At 42.8% G+C, this 20,109-nt stretch overlaps 1 protein-coding gene across 6 annotated transcripts in view; it reads left to right on the top strand.

The window, feature by feature from the left end:
* Nucleotides 1-20,109, top strand: part of AMPH (amphiphysin) — a 230,289-nt gene that overhangs the window by 96,255 nt on the left and 113,925 nt on the right. For all 6 annotated transcript variants that reach the window (XM_051853305.3, XM_051853303.3, XM_051853304.3 and 3 more), the window contains one exon: nt 10,203-10,283. In XM_051853305.3, the coding sequence (XP_051709265.3) occupies nt 10,203-10,283 (81 nt within the window). The remainder of the gene's footprint in view (nt 1-10,202; nt 10,284-20,109) is intronic.

Raw genomic sequence — 20,109 nt, 5'->3', positions numbered from 1 at the left:
ACTGTTTTGACGTACTCTTGTATTATTTCCCATTTGAAAACAGCAGCATAATGTTAAAATTTAAACACCTAAGAATAATTGTGTGTTAATTACAGAGTTCAACCAATGGTACTAGAACAAAAAAAAATACTAAAATGGATAAAGTATTACATTGTACATCAACCAAGGGACAAATACCACTTGTTCTTCCTGATAGGTGACAACTAACTGAGCACCAAAAAGGAAACCTATTAAAGTGAAATGAACACTATGAGAAATGGTGACTTGATCAGCCCTTGCCCTGACTGTTGATGAGCAACTTAATATGTTATCCCTCTTAGTATTTTTTTTGTTTGTTCTACTTAATACTTTTGGTTGAATACTGTAATCAATACACAATTATTCTTATGTGCTGAAACTAAAAAAAAAAAAAGCAGCAACAAATGCAACAAAAAAATCCTATTTTTTCACAATAGTAGTGTTTCAATAAAGATGCAGTTATCTTTGAAATAAAGATCTTAGTCCTGAACCAAACATCATAAGCATAAAGCTTTTTTCATTTTGCCTGTGGGTGGAAAATGTGTCACATTGTTGTCAAAAATCTGAATATCGGGAGCAGCGCTGTGGCTTAGCGGGTTAATGCCCTGGCCTAAAGCACTGGCATCCCTTATGGGCACCGGTTCGAGACCCAACTGCTCTACTTCTGATCCAGCTCTCTGCTGTGGCCTGGGAAAGCAGTAGAGGATGGCCCAAGTCCTTGGGCCCCTGCACCCGTGTGGGAGACCTGGAAGAAGCTCCTGGCTCCTGGCTTCAGATTGGCTCAGCTCCAGCTGCTGCAACCAACCGGGGAGTGAACCATCAGATGGAAGACCGCACACTCTCTCTCTCTCTTTGTGTAACTCTGACTTTCAAATAAATAAATAAATCTTTTAAAAAATCTGAATATCAAATACATGTGTAGATAGTAATCCTCTTGTAATATTAATGATGGCAGAAAGTGTGGGGAGCAAACCGGACTAGACTGTTACTGGAATTAAGACTTATTCTATGCATCTGCTCTCCCACAATATGGCGCTGGGAGAGAAGTAAACAGCTTCCGCACAGCTGCCTCCAGTTCAACCAATTAACTGTAGGACTTGCTCCTGATTGGAGAGCAGCGTACTCAGCCGAGTTGGGATTGGCGGAGGAGGACTATAAAGGAGGAGAGAGACGGCATGCACCAGGAACATCTATGGGGAACATCTAAGGGAACCCGTGCAGCCCCCGAAAGAGCCGGCCGGCGGTGTGCCGCTCCCCTGCGGAAGTGGGGAATGCGGCCAGGGGGAACTGCCCTTCCACGGAGGTGGAAGGGATAGTAGCCAACCCGGGAAGAACCAGCAGCAAACCCGGGGAGGGCCGAGCAGACGAAAGAACAGCGCAGGGTCCTGTGTCGTTCCTCCACGAAGAGGGGGAGCGACATAATGGTGCCGTGACTCGGATATGAAGCCTAGGCAGGGTTTTGTGTTGCTCCTCCACGAAGAGGGGGAGCGACATAATGGTGCCGTGACTCAGATAGAAAACCTAGGACGGATAGGAAACTTAGGACGGATATGAAACTTAGGAGGGAAGAAACGGGAAGAACTGGGAAAATATCGGAGAGAGAAACTAGCAAACAGCCTAGGGAAATTACCGGAGAGAGAGACTAGCAAACAGCCTAGGGAAAAGCCGGACGAAAAGGGTGCCGGAAGAAGCTATTGAAAGCCTAGGCATAGACTCGGATACGGACTACGGGGGGAAGCTGGGAGAAATCTCTAAGGTCGAAAGCGAAAGTGAAAGCTAGAACAAACAGACTCGGATGCAGACTGTGGGGAGAGGCCAGGAGAAATGAGGGAGGAGTATTGTTGGAGGAAAGCTTGGGGAAACATACCGGGTAGAGAAAAATGTTAGGGAAATTGAAGCCGTGGGGGGCAGGCCAAGGCGGAAACGAAAGCCACTTTGGGGTTCTCAAGTTAGCCCGGGAATAGGGGGCGAAAAGTTGAAGCCAGAAGCTGAAACGTGAGCCAGGTTGGGATCCGTCTGGTTAGCCCGGGGAGCAAAGGACGGGAAGCCAAACCGTGGGGCGGAGACGTACGCTGGGTTGAATTCGCCAGGCTAGCCCGGGGAACTTGGATTGAATCCTAGTGGCGGAGACGCAAGCTACGCTGTGTTACTCGCGGAAGCCGCCGCGTGCAGAGAGAGCACGGGGCATGAATAGATAGGGAACGCTGGCGTAGGCCGTGGTTCAGACGCGAAAGGGTTAAGCGTGGAGACCGCGGAGCGCGCGAAGCCGGGAAGCCGCGCAAAGCCGGGAAGCTGCGCAGATGAGAGAGGCGCGCGGGCTGAAGCGGCGCAGAGCCGGGAACCCGCCGGCGGGGCGAGGTGCCGGAAAGCCGCAGGGATAAGAGAAACAGAAGTTTAGAAGTAAAGTGAGAAAAATAGGAATGCTGGAGGATAGAAGTAAAATGGGAGAAATAGGAATGCCCGGAGATAGAGAAATAGAGAAATAAAAAGGCCTCCCTACAACACTGCAATGTGAGAGCTTGGATTCGGTCTGCCTAATCAAGTGAGGCGATGAGCACCTGCGGGCAGCTAGCAGCTTATGCGCCGCAGGTCACCGAAGACAGGCACGAATTAACATCAGTAAAGCTTCCCCACAATGCAACAATTAGGAGGCTTGGATTCGGTCTGCCTGGTTTAAGGCGGTAAGCGCCAGCAAGCAGCTCTACCAGAGTATGAGCTGCAGGTCACCGAAGATAGGCACAAACCAACACTAATAAGTCTCCCCCACAATACGGCAATGAGAAGGCTTGGATTCGGTTTGCCTGATAGGTTTTGTAAACACCTGCAGGCAGTTCTAGCAGAGCAGAGCATGCGCTGCAGGGCACCGAACACAGGCACGCATCAGCGCCTAAAAACCTCCTCACAACATGGCAAAGAGAGTACCCGGATTCAGTTTTCCTGATTGATAGGACTTGTAAGAGCCTGTGGCAGCTCTAGCAAGTAGAGCAGAGTGTGTGCCGCGGGACACCGAAGACAGGCGCGTATCAACGCCAAAAATAAAAAGAAAGGGGGATCTGTGGGGAGCAAACCGGACTAGACTGTTACTGGAATTAAGACTTATTCTATGCATCTGCTCTCCCACAATATGGCGCTGGGAGAGAAGTAAACAGCTTCCGCACAGCTGCCTCCAGTTCAACCAATTAACTGTAGGACTTGCTCCTGATTGGAGAGCAGCGTACTCAGCCGAGTTGGGATTGGCGGAGGAGGACTATAAAGGAGGAGAGAGACGGCATGCACCAGGAACATCTATGGGGAACATCTAAGGGAACCCGTGCAGCCCCCGAAAGAGCCGGCCGGCGGTGTGCCGCTCCCCTGCAGAAGTGGGGAATGCGGCCAGGGGGAACTGCCCTTCCACGGAGGTGGAAGGGATAGTAGCCAACCCGGGAAGAACCAGCAGCAAACCCGGGGAGGGCCGAGCAGACGAAAGAACAGCGCAGGGTCCTGTGTCGTTCCTCCACGAAGAGGGGGAGCGACAGAAAGTTCAGACTTAACGGCTATTTTCAACATAGCCAATGGAGAGAAGAGTCCTTCTAAGTAATCAAGTCACTGTCAAATAATAGTCATGTAAAACATGGAGAAAGATGTGTTTTTAGTCATTTCAGTTCTAGGTGTCCTTATCTTTGCTGCCTAAAGATATTTTCCATGTAGTGGATCAATCTCACCGCCTGTATTAAGGCTGCTGGGAAAGATCACAAAACCACTGTGCAGCCATGGTTCCCCCTCAGCCGGCCCTGCAGTTCCACCCAAAAGCCCTGCTGTGTGTTCTGCTTAGTATCTTTCCTAGTTCCACATCTGAACCATTTCCCTTTCCCTGGAGTCTTTTTTTTTAAAGATTTATTTATTTTACTTGAAAGTCAGAGTCACACAGAGGAGAGGCAGAGAAAGAAAGAGAGAGAGAGAGAGAGAGAGAGAGAGAGCGCGCGCGCGCTAGAGGTCTTCCATCCGATGGTTCACTCCCCATTTGGCCGGAGCTGCACTGATCTGAAGCCAGGAGCCAGGAGCTTCTTCTGGGTCTCCCACATGGATGCAGGGTCCCAAGGACTTGGGCCATCTTCTACTGCTATCCCAGGCCATAGCAGAGAGCTGGATGGGAAGAGGAGCAGCCGGGACTTGAACTGGTGCCCATATGGGATGCAGGCGTTTCAGACCAGGGCTTTAACCCGCTGAGCCACAGCGCCGACCCCTCCTTGGAGTCTTTACCCTGACCAACTCCTCCCTGCCTCTTGGTCTTTCACCTTGTTGGAAAGATGGATCCGCCATGTTTGTCCCTTCAGACCTGGCCTCTGCACAGGCAGACTTCTCCGCCTTCCGATTCACCCTTCCTCGTGTTTCCGAGAACCAGTTGAGCCTCTTCCTGAGCAAGGTGAACCCTTCCATTCCTGATTCACACCCCACCCCTGTTTGTCCTACTGTGCAATCCTCTTTCTCAGAGCTCTTGACTCTCACTTTCTGTGGCCTGGTCTTCCTGGTATAGAAACAGGTCAAGCTGTATCCATTTTAGAAAGTCCTCATTTGGCTTTCTTTGCCTCAGGTTCTGGCAGGAGTACCTGCTCCTTCCCTCTGACTCCACCTCAATATTTGCTCAGTCTCCTAGGATCACTTTTCTGATTCTACCCACCCCACTAAGTAGCCCTTGGCAAGTCAAAAGGGTTACTGAATCCAGAGGACACTTTGGGTCTTTTAGTCTTTATCTTCCTTGAATTCTCTGCAGCATTAGAAGCAGTCTTCTTTGGATTTTACGAATTTACTCCTGGTTTGACCATACCTCTTGGTCCCCTGTTTCCTGTCAAGGATCCTCTTAGGCCTGTTCTTCAAAGAATGATTTTCCTGGATTTTTATCTCTGATCCACATCTTTCTTCCCACCCTATTTTCTCTGATCTTTCTCATCCACTGCAGTAGCTTCACTGCTGCTGATTTCTGGTAAGTTCCCAGGAGTCTCTGGGGCTAAGAATATTCTCTCAGAACCTTGCTCACAGACCCTAGGATGTAGCATGCTTTTCCTCTAGTCTCTTCACAGAGTAGAATGAAGTTTTTATTTTAGTAAATATGAGGAGACCTTCTTAGCTTACTATCCACTGTGATTTGCATTCCTCTCCAGGGAAAATGTCTAATATGATAAATTTATTATAGAGCCCCAGAATTTGAAAGTACTTGAGATAAAATTTATTCCACTCATCTGTTTGATGAGTAAATCTCTTCTTCCGCACTCTCACTATTGGTTTAGCTCAAATAACTTCTAGGACAGTGAGCTCATTCCTTCTACCAACAAACTTATTTCCAGAAAACCATGATGGCAATTTCTTTTGTGGAAAAGTTTTTCTTTGTGTAGGTTTTACAGGCATATGCTAGTTCTTATTTTTAAGATATTTATTTCTATTTCAGAGACAGAGACCGAGGCAGACATGGCTCCCATCTGCTGATTCACTCCTCAAATGCGTGCAGGAACCAGGGGTAGGCCAGGCTGAATCCGGGAGCTAAGAACTCAATCCAGGTCACTCATGTGGTTGGCAGGAACCCAATGCATCATCCACTGCCTTCCATGGTCTGCATTAGCAGGAATTTAGAATTGACAGCGGAGCTGGGACTCGAACCCAGGCACTGTGATGTTGGGTGTGGATGTCCCAACTTGTGTCTTAAGCCCTGGCGCAAACATGCATCCCTGAAGCTAGTTCTTTTCTTTTCTTTTTTCTTTAGGATTTAAGTATTTATTTGAAAGTCAGAGTTATACAGAGAGAGGAGAGGCAGAGAGAGAGAGAGAAAGAGAGAGAGAGAGAGAGAGAGAGAGAGAGAAAGGGGGAGAGAGACAGAGACAGAGAGACAGATGGAGAGAGAGAGAAATGTCTTCCATCTGCTGGTTTACTCCGCAATTGGCTGTAATGGCCAGAGCTGTGCTGATCTGAAGCCAGGAGCCAGGAGCTTCTTCCAGGTCTCCCACATAGGTGCAAGGGTCCAAGGACGTGGGCCACCTTCTACTGCTTTCCCAGGCCATAGCAGAGAGCTGGATGGGAAGTGGAGCAGCTGGTGCCCATATGGGTTACAGCACTGCAGGCGGTGGCTTTACCCGCTATGCCACAGTGCTGCCCCCTGAAGCTGGTTCTTGATCATGGTTTCTGACAGAACAAGTCTGATTGTTCTTTACTATTTACTTTTTAGACAGCTGAACTCTCTTCCCTGTGTCTTGCCTTCTCCCTGGCAATATACCAACTTACCTCAAATCTTCTTCTTACCATGTGGTATCAACTCTCTGTGCCTTTGAGAGTACCTTGAGTTGGCTCCAGGTTGTCTGTATATTTGTATTTCCCAACTTGCCCATATCTGAAAGCATCAAAGACTGCTTTCTTGGTTGTTATTAAGCTCTAATGGTGCAACCTGAGATTACATTAGATGCTTTGTTGATTTGTCTATTGCTTTAGTAACACATACTCTCTGCTAAAGTCATTCCTTATTTCTAGTTAAGGGTAGAAACCACACACTCCTGACTTCCATGCTGTTGCATTTTGGTTGAAAGTCAAATACATAAGTCTAATTATTGTACATTTATATTTTTAACATTTTAAAAGATTTATTTATTCAAAAGTTAGAGTTACACAGAGAGAGGAGAGGCAAAGAGAGAGGTCTTTTTTTTCAACTTTCATTTAATAATTATAAATTTCCAAAGTAAAATTTTTGGATTATAGCGGCTTTTTCCATAACCTCCCTCCCACCCGCAACCTTCGCATCTCCCACTTCCTCTCCCATCCCATTCTTCATCAAGGTTCATTTTTAATTATCTTTATATCCAGAAGATCAACTTAGTATATACTAAGTAAAGATTTCAACAGTTTAGCACCCACACAGACACACAAAGTATAGAGTACTGTTTGAGTAGTAGTTTTACCGTTAATTTGCATGGTACAACACATTAAGGACAGAGGTCCTACATGGGGAGTAAGTGCACAGTGACTCTTGTTGTTGATTTAACAATTGACACTCTTATTTATGATGTCAGTAATCACCTGAGGCTCTTGTCATGAGCTGCCAAAGCTGTGGATGCCTCTTGAATTCTCCAACTCTGACCTTAATTAGACAAGGCCATAATCAAAGTGGAAGTTCTCTCCTCTCTTTAGAGAAAAGTACATCCTTCTTTGATGGCCCATTCTTTCCACTGGGATCTCACTCACAGAGATCTTTCATTTAGGTCATTTTTTTTGTCACAGTGTCTTGGCTTTCCATGCCTGTGAAACTCTCATGGGCTTTTTAGCCAGATCTGAATGCTTTAAGGGCTGATTCTGAGGCCAGAGTGCTGTTTAGGACATGTGCCATTCTATGAGTCTGCTGTGTATCCCACTTCCCATGTTGGATTGTTCTCTCCTTTTTAATTCTATCAGTTATGATTATCAGACACTAGTCTTGTTTATGTGATCCCTTTGACACTTAATCCTATCATTATGATCAATTATGAACTTAAACTGATCACTTCGACTAGTAAGATGACAATGGTACATGCCACCTTGATGGGATTGATTTGGAATGCCCTGGCACATTTCTAACTCTACCATTAGGGGTAAGTCCAAGTGAGCATGTGCCAAACTGTACTTGAAAGTATCTATATGAACTATGACTTATTGGATAAATATTTTGATACTTAGGTTTATTTAAAACATTGCAAATTGAATCTAATGGGAGAGATAAAATAGCTAAGAAGATATCAAGTAAAATGTGGTGTGTGTTGCTTATTTTATTAATCAAGGATATGAGTTTCTGTGTTTCTTTCTAATGGATAACATTATCTTACTCCTTCCTATTTATTTATTTATTTTAAAGATTTATTTGTTTGAAAGGCGGAGTTACGGAGTGGTAGATACAGAAGAGATGTCTTCCATTCACTGGTTCACTCCCCAAATGGCCGCAATGACCAGGGCTGGACCAAGCTGGAGCCAGGAGCCAGGAGCCAAGAACTTCTTCTAGGTCTCCCATGTGGGTGCAGGTTCCAAGCATTTGGGTCATCCTTTGCTGCTTTCCCAGGTGCCTTAGCAGGGAGCTCAGTTTGATGTGGAGCTGCTAGAACTCATGGAATGCCAGCACTGTAGTCCAGGGCTTTAACTTGCTGTGCCACAGTGCCGGCCCCCTGCCTTCCTATTTAAACACAGCAGGTTCAGTTTGTTCCTTCTGATTTGTAAAACACTTTGCTAGAAGAAATCATTTACACATTTTGGGTGATGGTTGTTTTTACCATTTCCTCTGTACTACTTTCTTTTCTAAAATGCTTTTGTTCCTAACAGGAACAAAAACTGAGCAGCGCTGGCATGAGATCTATCTGGGTGTCTGTCCTTTATCTCTTTCCTTTATGTGAACCTACAAAGTGTATTCTATCTTTTGGTTCACTCATTTTTCCTCTCCACTTTTCCAGTCTGTTCTGGAAATCATTGTTGAATCCAGTGAGAATTTCATGCCCCAGGTTAACTCCATCAATGCATTTTCCTTTTCCTTGGAGAATATTGGATCCGTAGCCATCCAGGCTGTTTCAGAGTAGCTGGTATTTCAAGGTTTGTAACTGTATTGGATGGGGATGAATCCTATTGCCTGGTGCTGTGTTTGGCAGGAGGGATGGGTACAGTAGAGTTCCCGTTGTCAGTCAGTGTGTCTGAGCTCGACACCGCACAGCAGTGAGAGTCACATTCCTTCTAGGGGTATAGCTTCAACTTGCAGTGGCATGATGCCTGCATATGTACGTAAAGTAAATAAAGTAAGGTGATGGTGATAATAATGGTAACATTTAACTACCAGAGACTCGATTCAGTGTTTTATTTAAGGTCTTAATAAAATCTTGTTAGTAATTTAAATCAATCCTATGAAGTAGGCAGCACAGCTCAGGAGCGTTGCGTGAACTAAAGAGGTGAAGTATAATTCGTCTTCTCTAGTCCCAGGCACATAGGAGCCCTGTTTTCTGAGTTTAGGCCAATAGAACTGTTCACACCCAGGCCTGCAGTACATAGTGGCTTTCCCAGTGATCTTCCCTTTGGCTGCTTCCTTGGCTGGCATGTGCTCTGGCACATTCCTATCTATAGGGCTTTCTAACAAAATTTAGAAACTCCATAGAGCTTTCTATGAAGACTTCAGCTTTCAGAGATATTGCTCATAACACTTTGAAAGCCTATCATTTTTTTTTTAAATTTATTGTCTTTGATTTGTTATATGTGGACCTGACTTGTCTATTCTACTAAATTTGGCAGGGGTATAAAGTGCTGCACCTCATTTTATTCTCCGCTGTAATTTTGGTTGACCAGTATATAACATAGGCCTTGTGTATCCGACAGCTTTATTGAACATTTAATGAACTAAAGGGAGTATTAGAAGATGGCAGGGGAGAAATTACCATGGGATTTTGCTCCAGCAGTTCTAATGCTGTCCTAATGAAGTAGATTCATACCCTTTGTCACATAGCTTTAGCTCACTGTTTGAGAAATAATCGAGGCTGGTGCCACGGCTCACTAGGCCAATCCTCTGCCTGCGGTGCCGGCACTTCGGGTTCTAGTCCTGGTTGGGGCGCCGGATTCTGTCCCGGTTGCTCCTCTTCCAGTCCAGCTCTCTGCTGTGGCCCGGGAAGGTAGTGGAGGATGGCCCAAGTGCTTGGGCCCCTGCACCCGCATGGGAGACCAGGAGAAGCACCTGGGTCCTGGCTTCGGATCGGCGCAGTGTGCCGGCTGTAGCGGCCATTGCAGGGTGAACCAACAGAAAAGGAAGACCTTTCTCTCTGTCTCTCACTGCCTAACTTTGCGTGTCCAAAAAAAAAAAAAAAAAAATAATCAAGTACCTGTTATATGCCAACATTGTGGTCGATGCTTTTGGCAAAAAGATGAGTAAGTCATGGCTTCTGTCTTTCAGTCACGCAGAGAGTTTTGTGGAGGAAGCAGAGAATGCAAATAAGTAAATGCAGTGTACATGATGCTTGTTCCAAGTCACACAGCCTGTGGGTGGCACAACTGTGGTTAAATTCCAGGTCTCTTGCACTCCAGAGACAGAGGCCAGGAGGCTTCCAGGACAGCCCTGAGAGTGGAGTCTCCACAGTCAGAGTGAAACATGTCACTCTCGCCTCTACCTGGAAAGGCACAGCTTCCTTTGAGAGATGACTAAATCGAACTGTTTTGCTTTGTTCACAAACCAGGTGCTCCAGAAGCTGGGGAAAGCTGATGAAACCAAAGACGAGCAGTTTGAAGAATATGTCCAGAACTTCAAACGGCAAGAAGTGAGTCCATTCATCTAGTGTGCTGAGTGAGGAAGGGTTTAGCTACGCTTATGCTTTCGTTTATGCTGTGGTTTGGATGTGGTGTGAGTGTGTCCCCCAAGACTTCGTGCGTTGAAATCACCTCCTCATTGTGAGATACTAGGAAGATAGAAAGTTAATCTAGCTATTATGTTTAGAGGTGGGGCCTTAGGCGGTAATTAGCATTAGATGAGGTCTTTAGATTGGAGCTCTATGATTGGTTGCTGTGGCTTTATATAAACAAGTGCAGAGACCAGAAGAGATACATCCATACTCCCTGTCTCTTGGCATGTGGTGCCCTGGGCCACCCTGGAACTCTGCCAGCAAGAGCCCCATCACCAGATACCATCACTGTACCCTTCATCTCTAGAACTGTGAGCCAAAATAAACCTTTCTTTATAACTTGCCCAGTTTGTGGTATTGTGTTATTAATGAAAGAAAGTAGACTAATACAGTATATAACCAAGATGAGTTCACATTGAAGAAAGAACACTTGAGGGTAATACTTGCTATTTTTGTAGACTCTTGTGGAAGACAAGGGAAGAGGCAGTAGGCACTATGGGAAGAGAATCTGAGTTTTAGAATCCCAGTAGACAAAGACTGCAGCTCTGGACTGCTTCCTTACAGATGATTGATCCAGAAGAAGGATGGTTTTTAAAATATTTATTTATTTATTTATTAGAGAGAGAGAGAGAGATGCATGTTGATATGCTGCTTCCCAAATGCCTAGAATGTTTTGCCAGGCTGGAGCCCAGCTGAGAACCCAACCCAGGTCTCCTGGGGGAGTGGCAGGGACCAATTACTTGAGCCATCCCCTGCTGCCTCCCAGGTCTTTTAGCAGGAAACTGGAATTCGGAATGGAGCCAGGACTCTAACCCGGGCACCACAAAATGAGATGTAGTGTCCCAGGTGACATCTTAACTGCCAGGCCAAAAAGCCTGCCCAAAAGATAGTGTTTTTGATTATTTATATTCCACTAAATATTAGAGCAAAGTAAAAAATGCTTCTGGCAAAATGGCTTTTGTTGTTGGATGCTTTAAGATCATGTTTTCTCAAAAGGGATTCTATCTCTCCCAAGGAGATAAAAATTGGTTCTTGAGGGAGGAACAAAATCTCACCCTTTAAATGTATTAGCCTAAAGGAAAACACACATTACAGAAATAAACACACACACACATACATAGTATTAAAATTTCAAGGGAGTATGATTAAAAATGTCTGAAAAGACTTCTTAGGGGAGGTATTAATGGGGGAAAAGCCCTAGAAACACAATTTTTGATGTTTGTTTCTTGGTAGACTATTACATGAAAAACACGTAGATAAAGAAACAAGCTATTTCTTGGCATCTGCTTTGATCTCTAAGGCTTGGATCATTATCTAGAATATCGCTCCATAGAGAGCATGCATGTGGGTTGGAGAGAGGAAGGTGGGAACTGGATCTTCTGAGGTTAGAAGTCTTAAATCTAAAGGTCATGCTACAGTGAGGGTTGGAAGGACCATGGGCCAGCAAAATTCTAGAAAATAGGATTTGGACATAGGAAGTGTAAAGATATGTAAATATTTTCATAGTGACATTGGAGCTACCAATCCATGTTCACAGAGGAAATTGTGGCCTCAGGGATGACAACAAATAATGAAAAATTATGAAGTTACTACTGTGCCCCCTTTGGCTTTATGTAGACCCCGGATCTTGGTGATTTCTTTCTTCCCTATGTTTATTGGGGTACCTATTATTTCTCTCACTGAAGACATGTTGTTTTCTTTTCACATCAAGCGGGGTTATAAAATCTAGCAGGTACAAATCCATGTAGAGCACTCTCCACCAAAACACATTTTTTAAAAATGTCTTCAGTTTCATGCCAAAGCTAAGGATTGACAAGTGCAGAGAGGCACTCCACTTACTATGAATGATAGTGATCCTGTTCTCTGAAAGTTTGAAAGAGAGTGAGTTGGAGAATAGAAGAGTAACAGAGAAAAACTGATCATGCCCTACTGATGAATATTGTAGGGAGCTTTGCCTTAATGAAGGTGGGAAAGAGAATCCTAGAGGAATGGTGGATCTAGGTCTGCAGAACTATTTGTCACCTTATCTCCCAAACAGTCTGCAAGTCAACTGTTCTCATTTGGAGAGTTCTCATGCACTTTCTCCTGTGCTTGGGTCATGCCCATGTAGATCATCCTCTGAGTTGCAGGAAAAAATCCAAGGGAAAACTTATCAATCAGTGCCTTGTTACTTTGCAGGACAATATAAGTGTCTGCTTTAAGGGGTGGAATGTAGATGGGGGAATAGACTCATATTTACAGATATTCCCTGTTTGAAAATTTACGCTCTAGCTCTGAAACCTAGTCTCTCTGTCTGGCATATCCCTTTGGAGCTAGTCACTGCTTTGCTCAGATTTCCTTTTCTATCACTTCTATGAATGTTAATATTATTAGCACTCCAGAAGTCTAACTTGGGAAGCATCAGCTTCAGTAATGCATTTGTGCCTTGGAAACACTGTTTTCCAATTTCAGTGAATTTCTCTTGATCATTTTTTGACTTTCTTGGCTGAAACAGGTAAGTATTGTTCTTTGTTTCAGAAACTAATGAAAAGTATGGTGGTTCAGTGATCTGTGCCACTAGGAGCCCACCCATGAGGTGCTTTGATAATGTTTTCTGCTATTTATTCCTGCTGCTGTATATATTTTTCAGATGTTGCAGGGGGGAATAGTATATTATCAGTCTTTTTTTTAAAGATGTATTTATTTATTTGAAAGGCAAAGTTACATAGAGGCAGAAGGGGGGAGAGAGAGAGAGAGGGAGGGAGGGAGAGGAGGAGGGAGGGAGGGAGAAAAGGGGAGGGAGGGAGGGAAGGAGGGAGGGAGATGTATTCCATCCTCTAATTCACTCCCCAAATAACTGCAATGGCTGGAGCTGGGCCGATATGAATCCAGGAGCCAGGAGCTTCTTCCAGGTCTCCCACATGAGTGCAGGGGTCCAAATGCTTGGCCGTCTTCTACTGCTTTCCTAGGCCATAGCAGGGAGCTAGATCAGAAGTGAAGCAGCCGGGACTTGAACTGGCACCCATATGGGATGCCGGCATTACAGGCAGTGGCTTTACTCACTACACCACAGCTCTGGCCCCATGTATTATCACTCTTAAATACCAACACCTTTGTTCTCTTAAGAATATTAGGAGATTTCAAAATCTGGGTCAATCTTCAAAATTTGAACAAGCAGTTCCATTTTATTTACATACTGAAGTGCAGCACAAGCAAGGCCTTGGCCATGACGGAATCTTCCATCTGTCTGTATTGGAAGGGAAATGTACGGGATTAAATGCTTACATTAGAAAAAAAGGAAAGGTCTTACATCAATACTCTCACTTCCTATTTCAAGAAACCAGAACAAGAAGAGCAAAATAAACCCAAAGCATGTACAAAGAAGGGAATAACAAAGGGCAGAAATCAATACAACTGAAATAGGAAAGCAGTAGAGACAAGAAACAAAACGCTGAGGCTTTTTAAAACTCAATAAAATTGATAAACCTCTAGCAGGGCTGACAGCAATAACAAAAAGGACACAAATCACCAATGTCAGTAATGAAACAAAGGATATCACTAGGAAACTCTGTAGACAGTTAAAGGATAATAGGGGAGAGAACGTATGATCAACCTCATATTTATAAATTTGGCAACCACAAGGGATTAGTGCCTCCACAACCACAAACTACCACGGCTTAATCAAAGAGGAATACATAATCTGAAAAGTCTTATAACCATTGCATAAAGTGAATTTGTGACTTAAAAATCCGAAAAAGGAGACAAATGTTGCGGCACAGTGGGCTAAACTACTGCTTAGGATGTCCGCATGCCATATCAGAGTCCCTGTTCAAGTCCCACCTAATCCGTGTTTCCGAACCAACTTCCTGTTAGTCTTCCTGGGAGGGAGCAGATGATGGTCTTAGTACTTGGGACCCTGCTACCCCCATGGGAGACCCAGATGAAGTTAGTGCCTCCTGACTTTGGCCTGGTCCAGCCTTGGCTGTTGTGGGCCTTTGGAAAGAAAACCAGTAGAATAAGGTATCTCTGTCTCCGTGTCTCCCTCTCTGTCACTCTGCCTTTCAGATAAATAAATAAATCTGAAAAAAAAATCTCTAGACCTGATTAGTTTCACTGGAGAATTCTGACATTTGGAGGCTAATTAATACCATATTTATACACTTTTCCAGAAAACAGAAGAGAAGGAAACACTACCCAACACTACCCATTTAATGTGGCCAATATTTCCTTGATACCAAAAGCAAACAACAACAGTAAGAAAAAAAAAGATACTACAGACAAAAATGTATTATGAACTTAGATGTAACAATTCTTAACAAAATATCATATAATTGAGTCCAACAATGTACAAAAAAGACTCTATAACTTGACCCATTCAGTTTGTTCCAGATATGCAAGGCTGGTTATAATTCTATAATTCACCATATAAACAGAGGAAGGAAGAAAAAACATTATATAACCATGTCAATTGATGTAGAAAAACCATATGCCAAAAATCTAGCATTCATTCATGATAAAATTGTTTAGCATGTTATGAATGGAGGGAAATTACCTCAACTTATTAAAAAAATCTGCAAAAAACTCTACAGCTAACATCACAATTATTGGCAAAATACTGAGTGCATTTTCCTTAAGATTGAAACAAGGTAATGATGTAATCTCTTACCAGTACTAATCAGTGTGGAACTGGAGATTCTAGATGGTACAATAAGGAAAATGAAAGGAGATAAGAGGTGGATAGATCAGATAGGAAGGAATAAAATTGTGTATGTTTTCTTTTTCACCTGATGTGATTGTGTACTAAGAAAATCCCCGAGGCATCAACAAAATACCTCTAGAAGTAATAAGTAGATTTAACAAAGTCACAAGATACAAACTTCACACTTAAAAATCAATCCTATTTCTTCATACATCAATGAACATGAGCCTGTGTAAACCAAAATAAAATAACATTTATAGTCATTTCAAAGAAAATGAAATATTTATATACACCCCTAACAGTACATATATAGAATCTGAATGCTTATAATGACAGAATGGTAATGAAAGAAATCCAATAAGAGCTGAATAAATGGAGGACATATTGTGTTCATGAATTGGAAGATTCAACCTTATAAAAATGTTCTCACCAAATTGATCTATAGATTTAGTGTAGTTTCCTTCAATTCTTATAGTAAGTTTTTAATAGACATGGATGAGCTTAGTATACAATTTATGTGGAATTGTACAGACACTAGAATAGTTAACATAATTACAAAAAAGATGAAGTGGGGAAAATCACTCAACAGAATATCGTGTCTGTGCACACACACACACACACACATACACGTTCTGTTATTGGCAGAGAGATCGACTCATAGATGAAAAGAACTGAAGAAATAATGCAGAGATAGAGTTACGTGAATATGCTCAACTGATATTTGACAAAGGTGGAAAAGCAATTCAAAGAAAGGTAGAATATGATTTTTTCAACAAATGATGATGTAGAAATTGAGCATTCATGTACCAATATATGAAGTTTGACTGAAACTTCATTTTTATATAAAAACGAATTCTCAACTGGACGAAGAACATAATGTTAAACATAAATCTTTAGCACTTTTGGAAAAAATTATTGAAGAAAGTCTTTGGAATATAGGTCTAGACAAAGATGTCTTTGATTTGACACTAAAACAGGAAAAATTGGTAAACTGAACATGTCAAAATAAAAAACTTTTGCTTGGCAAAAGAAATGCTAAGAGGGTGAAAACACAAGCTAGAGACTGGGAGAAAATATTTGCACAGTGTGTATCCAATAAAGAACCGGCGTCTCACATACATGACGAACTCTCAAAACTCCATAGTAAAAATACCTAGACAGTTCAGTTAGAAAAGGTACAAAAGATAGGAATAGATATTTTATTGAAGAGGGTAGAAACATGCCAAAAAATACATGAGAAGATTTTCAACACATATGTAAATCAGAGAAATGCAAATTAAAACCTCATAAGGTATCACTACACATTTTTCAGAATGACTTAAATAAAAATTACTGGCAAGTATGTGGAGAAACTGAATTAACAATACATTGCAGAAAGAAGTTTGTTTCTTCAAAAATTAAGTATGCATCTCATACTTCCTGACAGCTACACCCTTATGCATTTATCCCAGATAAATGAAAACTGGTACTCACATAAAATCCATACACAAATACTTATCCTAGCTTTATTTGTAATATCCCAAACTGAAAACAACCCAGCTCTCCTTCAACAGTTGACTGGAAAAACACAGTGATGCATCCATACTATAGAATGCTACTCTGCGATATAAAGAAATGTCTGTGAGTACACATATTAGTGGATGAATATTCAGAGAATTATGCCATATTAAACAAAACCAATCTGAGAAGTTTGTATACAGTAAGATTCTATTTACATAACATTTTGGTAGGACAAAATTATAGAAATGCAGTGAAGACTAATAATAGTTGGCCAAAGTAATAGATGAGGAAGGAGGAGTGGATTTGTTATAAAAATTCAACAGGAAAAATCCTTGTCCAGAGAGAAGAGGCCTAGAGGGGAGTCCTGTAACCTCGCTGTGACAATGGATACATGAACCCACATGTGATAACATTGTATAGAACCCAACAAACACATAAATGAGTATGAGTGAGCCTGGGAGCTTGTGAATAAGATCAGTGCATCTGTGTTGTGATATGGCACTATAGTTTTGCAAGACATTACTGCTGGGGAAGACTAGGTTCAAAAGACAAGAGCTTATTTTCTAAGTGTTTTCTTACCTGCTGAAACTACAAGTAATTCTGTGATTATCTCAATAAAAATTTCAATTAGAAAATATTCTTTCACAGATTTACCTAGAAAGACCTTATTGCCTCACTGCCTACATCGGAATAAATACACCTGAAGGCGGAAGTCACAAACTCGCATTCTTACTGAGATGGCACAGGGGTCATAAATAAGATCAATGGGCAAAGTTGGAACAAAGGAGTGGTGAGCATTGTGTTGAATTACAGAATGCATAGAATCCATAGAAGAATATTGGTATAATTCTTTTCATAATACACATTTTCATGAACTTTTTAAAAAGATTTATTTATTTATTTATTTGAAAGTCAGAGGTACAGAGAGAGAGGCAGAGAGAGAGAGGTGTTCCGTCTGATGGTTCACTCCCCAAATGGCCACAATGGCCGGAGCTGCGCTGATCTGAAGCCAGGAGCCAGGAGCTTCTTCCAGGTCTCCCACATGGGTGCAGGGGCCCAAGGACTTGGGCCATCTTCTACAGCTTTCCCAGGCCGTAGCAGAGAGCTGGATGGGAAGAGGAGCAGCCGGGACTAGAACCAGCGCCCAGCCAGTGCTTCAGGGATGCCAGCGCTTCAGGCCAGGGTGTTAACCCAGTGTGCCACAGCGCCGACCCCTCATGAACTTTTTTTTTTTTTTTAATTTTTTTGACAGGCAGAGTGGACAGTGAGAGAGAGAGACAGAGAGAAAGGTCTTCCTTTGCCGTTGGTTCACCCTCCAATGGCCGCCGCGGCCGGCGCGTTGCGGCCGGCGCGCTGCGGCCAGCGCACCGCACTGATCCGAAGGCAGGAGCCAGGTGCTTCTCCTGGTCTCCCATGGGGTGCAGGGCCCAAGCACTTGGGCCATCCTCCACTGCACTCCCTGGCCACAGTAGAGAGCTGGCCTGGAAGAGGGGCAACCGGGACAGGATCTGGCACCCCGACCGGGACTAGAACCCGGTGTGCTGGCGCTGCAAGGCGGAGGATTAGCCTAGTGAGCCGTGGTGCCGGCTCCTCATGAACTTTTTAAAGACCACTTTTATCCATGAATTTCAAATTCATTGCACCAAAATAAACTTATCTTTTAATTCTATTTTCTATAACTTTTAAAAGTACTCTCATACACAAATCTATACCCACAGACATCTGTATCTATCCATATCTCTATCTGAACTATTACACTTTCAGTTATACTTTACTATCTCCTACTTTATTTGAGCCTTTCTCCCTTCTGTATTTGTGCTTTCTTCCTTGAGAACAACTTGGGTTGTGTTCTCAATATATGCATTTCCTTGTGCAATCTTCTTCATGTAACCAACCAATCTTCTGACCATGGGGGCCCTCTTCCCGTGTCTCCTGTGTTACACCAGTCAAGAGTGTCCTCTGCTTTAGCTGTGCTGCTGTTCACTATATTTCCTCCTCCCATCCTCAGCCGCAAACTTATGGGCAAGAGTCACCTCCCACTCTGTGTCCCCCTTCCTGGTGGTCTTTCTGCTCCGAGCTGTCCCCTGCCCCCACTTCTGGATCATGTCTACTGAGAGCTTCCCTCTTACCTCTGCTAACTCTGGCCATCTCCCAGTGGGAATATCCTGATTATTAAATGTTGGTACCTAATTCAGTTTTATTTAAAAAAATAATCTTGTCTGCTGGACAAAATTCACCCATCAGCTACACTATACTAAAAGTATAAATATGACTACACATGTATGTATACCAAATGAAGTCAGTATTATTAATGTCCTAAAATAAAGGAAGTAGTTATTACAGATTTGGTAACTTCCTGGACTGTCTACTCTTAGAATTTTACAAGATTGGCAGTTACCATTTTTTAAAGTATGGTTTGTTTGCATTTACCCTTAAAAATTCAATGTGGTTCTTGGGTTTTGGAGATATAAGATATCTGCTTGAGGTCAGTTTGTCCCCTCATCATGCGAAAACCCCAGAACTCCCAAGCAGCTCATTTCTGGCCAATGTCCCTCCATTCCCACTTGCTCAGCAATCTCTTCTAGAAGTACAGGAGTGAATTTCAGTGCAGCAGAATTGGCTGTAATTACCCCCTGTTCCACTGTAGCCACTGAACTCACAGCAGAATTCTCAATACTGGGATTAGAGCTCATGCATGCTAGGGAGACTCAGGGACAAATGACAGATTTGCTATTTACAGAGCATATACTGTTGTCTGTTTTAAATACTTTTATTAAAACATTATCCAGATCATGTATTTGAGAAAATAAATTATTTATTCAGGGCTAGGGAGGGTAAAAAATAAAATATTTCAATTATGGCAATACTGATAATAGCAGTGCTATTTATAATCACAGTGGTCAAATATTTGAAGCAGTGTCACAGCATTTGTGACATTCACTCAACAGCAAGTTATTAAGGGTGGAATTAAGTGGCTAATTACTTTCATCTTCAGTTCACTGCCTGTTGACCAGCCGTTTTTAGCAGAACATAACATGTCTAAATTGTATCAGGCTTATCTTTCGCTCTTTATGTAGTGGACAAGGATGTTAAATGGAGAGAAGGACAATGTTTTGATGCCAAATAAGGACCCATCAAGGCCCTAAATGGGCATGGCAAATTAAGGACACAAGATTCAGGTGGCATTTCAAGAAAGACTGGGTAAATAAAACTCCTACTGAAAGTCACAGCCTCATATGAAATCTCTCCAGCAGAATCAATGATCTGTAGGTCAAAAAAGAAATATAGCAATGGGGTGGTGTTAACGTTTCTTTTCCTTTTATTTCCTTTTCCATTTATAAAGTGTTACTGTGCTTCCGTCATTATGACATATTTTTAGTATCCTGCTCCCATCAGTTAACAATAGTGCACGAATATACTCTCATCTGAAATGATAGCAGACAAAATGATTTCTACCCCTTCCCACAAACACATTTCTAGCTAAAGTGCACAGATTCAGCCAGTGTCTACTGGTTGTTACTGCAAAGACACTCACCAATAAAGCTGCTCACATGGCATGCCAAATAA

The sequence above is a fragment of the Oryctolagus cuniculus genome, chromosome 16, assembly GCF_051225735.1.
Source record: "Oryctolagus cuniculus isolate XC-2025 breed Fujian yellow rabbit chromosome 16, ASM5122573v1, whole genome shotgun sequence".
NCBI classification, from domain to species: domain Eukaryota; kingdom Metazoa; phylum Chordata; class Mammalia; order Lagomorpha; family Leporidae; genus Oryctolagus; species Oryctolagus cuniculus.
Note: the sequence above shows the minus strand (reverse complement) of the source record. Positions and strands in the feature narration are given on the sequence as shown.